This window comes from Eriocheir sinensis, chromosome 67 (assembly GCF_024679095.1).
Source record: "Eriocheir sinensis breed Jianghai 21 chromosome 67, ASM2467909v1, whole genome shotgun sequence".
Classification (NCBI taxonomy): Eukaryota; Metazoa; Arthropoda; class Malacostraca; order Decapoda; family Varunidae; genus Eriocheir; species Eriocheir sinensis.
In genome coordinates, this window is record NC_066575.1 from 81,363 (window position 1) to 90,000 (window position 8,638).

Below are 8,638 nucleotides of genomic sequence, written 5' to 3' on the forward strand. Positions count from 1 at the left end.
CAGCGTTACGGGCTGCTTCAGGTTAACATTAATATTAGCGTTACGGGCACGTTAAGATACAACGAACGCAAAGTACGCTACATGGATGAGTGCCCCCCGCGGCGGTGACGCTGAATACCCGGAATAAAGCACTCAAGTCTTATCTAAGGACAGGTATTGGCGCCTCACTCACACCTGTGTGATTGTGACTCTAATAAATGAATAAACACACACACACACACACACACACACACACACACACACACACACACACACACACACACACACACACACACATATATATATATATATATATATATATATATATATATATATATATATATATATATATATATATATATATATATATATATATATATATATATATATATATATATATATATATATACATAAATAGCCTACATACATACGTACATACATACATGCACATATATAGATAGATAAGTAGATAGATAGAAATATATACAGAAAGATTTATATATATATATATATATATATATATATATATATATATATATATATATATATATATATATATGTAAATACACACACACACAGACACACGTGGCCACTCTGCTTTGAAATAACAACCAACACACGCGAGCCGTCTCCCCCTCCCCGCTATCTGTCGCCGGAACCAGCTCGCCGCCCCCCGTGGCGCGGTGCCGGCCACACGGGCGGGGTGGGCACTGGCCAGGCACCGGTGCAGCGGATGCCACGCATTCTTGAGTCACGAGACGCAGCGACTACACCACGCGCCTCAGCCTCCTGCTGGACACAAGACCCGCCCCGCCGGACACCCGCAGACACTCTTCCCTGCCGTACCCTGCCCACCCTGCCACCGGGGGGAGCCCTCCGTCGCCTACCCTACAGGATTAACACACCTAACCTGCCACCACATCTCTGCCGCTGCCCTTCCTGGACATTAGCCTTCCCTGCCGCCTGTCACCTTGCGCTCACCACCCCTACAACCCTCCCTCGCTGCCCACACCCTGCCGCTCGAGTGTCCTCCCTTGCCGCCGCCCTTCCACGCCACCCACATCCTGCCGCCTGCGGGTTCCTTCCTTCCCTCCCTCGACGCCTTTTTTAGCGTCCTCGCCTCACCATGTTCACGATAGACAACATCCTCGCGAGACCCGCCAAGAGGACAGTCCACCCTCCTGTAGTATCATCACCACCACCCTCAGAAACACACCTCCAGTCAGTCCTCTCCTCTCCCCACACCTTTTACACAATCCCCGTTCAGCAGTGCAGGAGTCCCACCACCACCACCTCCAGCATCACCCTCCCCACCACCTCCACCTGTAAACTCTGGCAAAATAATACGAGACTAGATTCCTCTCCTTATTCTCTTCCCTATGCCGCCCCGCACTCTGCCTCCAATCCCTCTTTCGCGTCCCTCTACCCCTCTGCATCTCCGCCCGTTGTCCCGTCTTCCCCTGCACCCTCAATCTTCTCTCAGCCAAGTCCGCTTCCGTCGCACTGGGACAGCTCAGAGGCATGTTTAGAAGCCTACAAATCTACTCACGACTATGGGAAAGCCTCGGAAATATCTCCTGAGTGGATAATCTTTACTTCTAACCCTGACGAGCAAATCATTGAGCCTGAGTGGATACAAGGTCTACCTGATGATAATGCCAATACTTATAATACTAACAGGGTGCCTCATGTCAAAATCCCTGAGGCAAACTACGAGTGGTTACGCTTTGCTTTTACCCCTGAAACTCACGCCCTTACACCAAGATCCGAGTGGCTACGAGGTCTTGCTAACACTGACAAGCTGCCCCCTGCGTGCCCTGGTATGTCCCGTCCTCACAGTGCTCACAGGTCAAAGATACGTGGCACTCAAGGCTGTGGTATTGTTCCTGAACCCATAATGCGGTGCACAAGACCTCCCAGATTCCCCAGCGTAAGCGGTGACCCAAAGCCTGATGTCCCAGCGTCTATAGATAACCACTGCGTCCTCTACCACCGTTCTGCCTACCAGGAGGAACACGCATCAACTCCCTACTGCCACGGTCAACAGCTGATGCTTTCGAAGGGGTCGCTGGCTGTCCCCGCTACGGCATCCTCGCACGGCACTTTCCTCCAGTCTAACGCCGCCTCTGCCTGCCCGTCGCCTCTCCCTTCTCTGCACCCCGCCCACCCTTACCATCCATTGAGGTCACAGATGAGGACGTCGCTGGCTGTCCCTTATACAGTATCTTCACATGGTACATTCATGCAGCCTCCAGCCCTTGATATACAGTCTAACGCCGCCTCTGCCAGCCCGTCGCCTCTCCCTTCACTGCACCCCGCCCAGCCTTACCATTCACTGAGGTCACAAATGAGGACGTCGTTGGCTCTCCCTTCTACAGTATCTTCACACGGTACTTTCCCGCAGACTCCCGCCCATAATATACAGCCTAGCACCGCCTCAGCCATCCCGTCGCCTATCCCACGCCCTGAACACGCCCAAGACTTTCAACCCACCAAGCCACAGCATCCCTCAGGGTCACATATAAGGGTGTCGATGCCTCCCCTTCCTTCAATCTCGTGCAGTGCCTTCCTTCAGCATCCTACCCTCGCCAGACCTCAGAGCCCCTCCCTAAACACTCACCCAACTCCTCAGTCACTCTACCCTACCCTGGACCTACTGCAGGGGCCCCAGAAGCCAGGCTATCATCCAGCTAACTCGTCACATCTCTCATCTATCCACACTGCACTATTCAACCCTCGCAGCGCCACCCTCCCGCCTATTCACTCTGCCCAGTTGCACCATCCCCAGGGGCTCTACCATCACCCAGTCACCAGGTTCAAGACTACAGAGGAGGTGGGGTTCTTCAGTGCGAGGGACGTGGTGCTTCGAGGTTACCCGGAGAGCGTGAGGTGTGAGGAGTCGCCGCCTGCCTATCCCGTTACCTGCCCGCCCGGCCTCCCCCACACGGCGCGGCTGTCAACAAGTGAGTGACACAACGTTTTTTTTTAATTATTTTTATAGTGAAGGAAGCAGCTTAAGGGCAAAAATAAATGAGCGAAAAAGCCCGCTAATCACTGCCCCTATAGAAGCAAGTATAGTTGAGTGAAGAGTTTGGACTTGGCTTCTTCAGTTACTTGATTTCTTTAGCTTAACATACTGAACTTTTTGCCATGATTTTTTTGTAATATACGAAGGGAGAACTGATTCATGTATATCAACAGACCTAACTGAATAGAGAAGACGACCCGCCGGAGGTCACAGCATGCTATAACAGTAATACGTGAAGGGTGACGAGCGGCTACTGACGGTGCCCGCTCCGACAGGTGTGGTGGCGGCGGCGGACTCCGGACGCACGCGGCGGCGCGGCGGTCAGGTGCGGTTCACGGCGCAGCAGACCCGCCAGCTGGAGACTTGGTTCTCGCGGTACAAGTACATCACGCCACCCCAGAGGAAGATCATCGCCAGGGAGCTGAGCCTGCACGAGAAGCAGGTGAGGGGGGATGGGCTGCTGGCTGACTATTATAGCATATCTGTGTGGTGCGTGTAGTGGAAATAACTGTGTGTGATGGTGTGGGACTGTTGAGGTGACAGAGGTCCATATTTTTAAACGTCTCTGTCTCCCATTACGACTATGAGCCGATTTCACAGTCCAACACAGTGTCTTCGTAACAGCCCGAACCAAACTATAGAATCCCATACAATCCAAAATGGGGAGGTCTTCGATGCCACACTAAATACACAAGACTTTTCTAGTATAGTTTCATCAAATATGTGAACTTAAATATAAACACCAGACACTATACAAGGAAATTTCGAAGGCTCTGGTATTGGTTTAGGATCTTGCTAACCGATCATGGGGAGCTGTGAAACTGGCACTGAATACATGAGTTACCGCAAAGAAGCAAATAAAAAGCGTACTACATAGCAACCTTTCCTTTGAAGACGACCTATCATCTACGTCAAAACATCCTCTCGTGAAAAAATAATTAGCACACCTGAGCGTTCCCCTATTTCCCAAGGCCGCAGAGAAGACTAACCAGTTTTTCTAAGGTATAAAATAGGATAAAATAAATACTAGAGAAATAAATAAATAAAAATAGGATAAAATAACCACTATAACGAGTAAGGATAAAAATTGGATAATATAATAGGATAAATAACTTCACTAAAACGAAAAAAATAATAAAAACAGGATAATAAAAATAGAATAAAATAACTTCACCCCAACGAATAAGAAGGAAAGGTTTGGCTAAAAAAATTATAAAATAAAAAATAAAAATGAATCAGTCAGTCGATGGAACAACAACAACAACAACAACAACAACAATAATAAAAAAAATAATAATAATAATAATAATAATAATAATAATAATAATAATAATAATAATAATAATAATAATAATAATAACAACAATAAGGATAATGATAATGATAATAATAATAACAACAATAAGGATAATGATGATAATAATAATAATAATAATAATAATAATAATAATAATAATAATAATAATAGACATGCTTAGAGTGGCGCCTTACCCCTGTGCTACGCTCCGTCACCACCACCACCACCATCATCACCATCACCACCTTTGTCTTGCAGGTGATGACGTGGTACCAGAACAAGCGAGCCAAGTCAAGGAGGCGAGTGGAGGTGAGCGGTGGTGGTGCGTGCCCGGCAGTGCCCCCTTCAACACCTCAAGACTTCAACACCACTCCGCCATCATCACCACCACCATAATCAACACCAATACGTGGCTCCTAGTGACTCTTCCTGCGTCTCAGTTCGTCAACACCACCACCACCACCGTCACCATATCCAACATCAACACCAAAATCAACATCACACCGCAAAAGGAAGACTAGAGATGGAAATGCTTGCGGGGATCTTGTAAAATGACCTCCTCCTCCTCCTCCTCCCGTTCCCAAGTTCACCAATGTTAGTAAGACAAATCTACAAGTCACGTGATTCTTTACTCAGTTTTGTGTTAGCGTTACGCTCTACAGACGGACGAAAGATGGACTCACACATAACAATGACCTTAACTACTACTACTACCCTCCTCCTCCTCTTCCTTCAAGCGCCCACTACAGCTTGTTAGTCTACGCTCTAGGCTACGCTCCCGTCACTACGCCCAGGGTTGCCAGATTTGGTCATGAACAATCTGTTTGGAGATGAATCAGCCCGGCCCTGAACTGGCTGCACTGCTAATTGACTGGATAGCCGCGCAGCCTTGAAATTAACAACATTCTGCTGATTCTCTGGCAAGAGATTTATATCCCCTTATACTGCTATGTAATGCTGGTGAGGAATTAATAAATAAATATATAAATAAATAAATAGATAATCTTTCTTTAAGAAATAAGAAGGTAAGGAGAGTTGAGGGAACTTGCTAACGCGCCGAGGCTCAGATCTGACAACCCTGGCCACGCCACGCCGCCTGGCCACACCTGGCTGTGCGTGGGGCGCGTCGCTCCCCGCCTGGCGGTCCTCGCGTCGTTAGTTGTAGAGCGTCGTGGCGTCTTCCAGGCAGGAGGCTCCCTCGCCGCCCAGGCTGTACTCTGAGGGGTCGTTGTCGCTGCCGTCGTGGGAGGAGGCCGGAGACGCGGCCGTCACGTCCACGTCCAGGGAGCTCACCGCCGCGCCGTCCTCACAGCCGCCCTGCAACAAGCACTGCGTCAGGCCACTGCCCAACAAGGGACACACTCATACAGTATAATCATATAGAGGCGGCAGTGCGGGAGTCACGAGCTGCTAGGCAATGACCGCTACACATGTACGCGGGGTCCTGTCAGGGCCGCACCACACTGAACCTTTACCATTAAATTTTAACTAATATATGGGTATAAAGTGCTGCAGGATTATTTTCCAAAGATAAACGCTGCACCCATAGCGCGGGACCCACGAGGTGGCGGCGCATGAATGGACCTAATAATTATGATACGTCCCATATGCGATGGTAAGACTGACACACGGGCGAGATAGGAAGAATTCAGTGCCAGATTAGCTACGCCAGGTCTCGGAACCTATTGACAGCGAAAGGGTAGTACAATACTATAATCACTACGTCAGCGCTGGGCTCAGGGAATACGCGCGACCCAAGGACCACATTCTTAAACCTTTCGTCGCCCAAGCACATACATTTAACAAGGCTTTCGTAGGATTTGTGGGCATATCCATGGGTAGTTTAATGACCCTGGTGGTAATCTGACATAGTTTCTGCACCATGAACGTAAAGAAACACACCTGGAGACGCGTTTAACTTATTTTTTGGCCTTTAAAAATTTTCGATATAAGAAAAGGAAGCACACACTCGCACAGGCCAGCCAATAGCGTTCGCCAGCTTACCGTACGCTCCTTCCTGCACTGGCGCCGTCATCTCAGGCTGTTAAATAAAGCCTCCTGACTTTTTATACTTAGCCTCCCTATATGTTATCACTTCATGTCTAAATACCTATCCTAAACACTGAATCGAAGCCCATATAAAGCCTATACATGAGCTTTGCGCTGACTGACACCCAATAAGCGCTACAACGCAACAAAGGAACGTAATCTGGTAGAGAATGTGCGGTGATACTACTTGGGTCATACGTAACAATACAGCCATGAGTGTAAGGTCCATATCAAACGTACCGGTCTCCCATTACGACTATCTCCTAAGGTCACAGAGAAGATTAACCGGGTTCCCATGGGTGATTATCCCGTTCAAGACGCATAAGCCTTGTACAACTGGTATCACTTGTATCACTGGGATCACAAGACAAATCCATGCGAATTTCAGGAACTACTACGAGGGGCTTTTCAAACAGGAGAACTAAGGCGCAGATACGTTTAACAATACAGGCGCAAGAGTCGTGGCTTGAGCTACTCTTTACAGCCGCAGGGAGAGATTACAGTATCGCTGCATAAAGTGTTAGCAGCTGTCCTTCAGAGCGACTTATGTAACGGCCTTGGCGAGGGCTTAAGCCTGTCGTGCAGATGTTATGAAAACCTGCACCCGATATTCTTAAACGTCTCTAGCTCTCAGTTCGCCTGTTTGAAAAGACTCTCGTAGAAGTTGCTCATCCTCGGGTTTGAGTATAAGGCGTGTTTCAGTTTCATACCCACAAGCAAAGAAGATATAAAATAAAGAGAAAAAAAAGGGGAAAAAACGGGAGAGAGGAAGACACTGTGAACATCAAACTAAATAAACAAGTAAAAATAAATTAATAGACTAAAGAGGACGTGTTTCAGTTTCATTCCTACAAGAAGAGGAGAATTTGAATAAAGAGAAAAGAAGAAAAATAGAAGAAAAAAGGAAAACACAGCGAAACACCAAACTAAATAAATACGTAAAAATAAATGAAGAAGCAAAAGAAAACACCTTCGTCTACGGGGTTAAGGATAGGAGGAGTCTCAGTTTCAGTCCAAGAAGCAAAGAAGAAATTAAATAAAGGAAAAAATACACAAAAATAGAAAAAAAGAAAGACTGCGAAACACCAACCTAAATAAATACGTAAAAATAAATGAAGAAGCAAAATAAAACACCTTCGTCTACGGGGTTAAGGATAGGAGGAGTCTCAGTTTCAGTCCTAGAAGCAAAGAAGAAATTAAATAAAGGGAAAAATACACAAAAATAGAAAAAAGGGAGACACTGCGAACACCAACCTAAATAAATAAGTAAAAATAAATGAATAAACAAAAAAAAAGCTCCTTCGTCCACGGGGCTGAGGAGAAGACCCTAAATTAAGGAAGAACCCAAATTAAGAAAGAAGAAAATAACACGAAAAATTAAGACACTGCGAACACCAAACTAAATAAACAAGTAAAAATAATTGCAGAAACAAAAAAGGACGTGTTTCAGTTTCCTTCCCACACCAAACACTCTTTAATATGCGTTTCGTAAGAGTACAGGACGTGTTTCAGTTTCCTTCCCATACCAAACACTCTTTAATATGCGTTTCGTAAGAGTACAGGACGTGTTTCAGTTTCCTTCCCACACCAAACACTCTTAATATGTGTTTCGTAAGAGTACAGGACGTGTTTCAGTTTCCTTCCCATACCAAACACTCTTTAATATGTGTTTCGTAAGAGTACAGGACGTGTTTCAGTTTCCTTCCCATACCAAACACTCTTTAATATGTGTTTCGTAAGAGTACAGGACGTGTTTCAGTTTCCTTCCCACACCAAACACTCTTTAATATGTGTTTCGTAAGAGTACAGGACGTGTTTCAGTTTCCTTCCCATACCAAACACTCTTTAATATGTGTTTCGTAAGAGTACAGGACGTGTTTCAGTTTCCTTCCCACACCAAACACTCTTTAATATATGTTTCGTAAGAGTACAGGACGTGTTTCAGTTTCCTTCCCACACCAAACACTCTTTAATATGTGTTTCGTAAGAGTACAGGACGTGTTTCAGTTTCCTTCCCACACCAAACACTCTTTAATATGTGTTTCGTAAGAGTACAGGACGTGTTTCAGTTTCCTTCCCGCACCAAACACTCTTTAATATGTGTTTCGTAAGAGTACAGGACGTGTTTCAGTTTTCTTCCCACACCAAAACACTCTCCTCTAAGCGTTTCGTAAGAGCCATCCGGTGCTAGGCTACTCGTCTTCAGTCCCCGCGTCACCGTAACACAACGATAAGCCGCGTCATTATTGTCATGATTTATCACAACAATCACACCTGAGGCGATA

At 46.3% G+C, this 8,638-nt stretch overlaps 2 protein-coding genes across 2 annotated transcripts in view; one reads left to right on the forward strand and one right to left on the reverse strand.

Moving 5' to 3' along the window:
* The first annotated feature begins 555 nt into the window (after window positions 1-555).
* Window positions 556-4,789, forward strand: LOC126987880 (arginine-glutamic acid dipeptide repeats protein-like). Its single transcript, XM_050845342.1, has 2 exons — window positions 556-3,449; window positions 4,563-4,789. The coding sequence occupies exon 1, from the start codon at window positions 1,106-1,108 to the stop codon at window positions 2,948-2,950; it is 1,845 nt and encodes a 614-aa protein (XP_050701299.1). The 5' UTR covers window positions 556-1,105; the 3' UTR covers window positions 2,951-3,449; window positions 4,563-4,789.
* Window positions 4,790-4,914: 125 nt separating this feature from the next.
* The window catches only part of LOC126987882 (homeobox protein Hox-A5-like), a 13,044-nt gene continuing 9,320 nt past the window's right edge, over window positions 4,915-8,638 (reverse strand). Inside the window, exon 4 of the mRNA XM_050845350.1 lies at window positions 4,915-5,621. Coding sequence (XP_050701307.1) covers window positions 5,460-5,621 — 162 coding nt within the window. The 3' untranslated portion in view covers window positions 4,915-5,459. The remainder of the gene's footprint in view (window positions 5,622-8,638) is intronic.

Coding starts and splice junctions, on each gene's coding strand:
- LOC126987880 (XM_050845342.1), top strand. CDS start 1,106: ATGTTCACGATAGACAACATCCTCGCGAGACCCGCCAAGAGGACAGTC.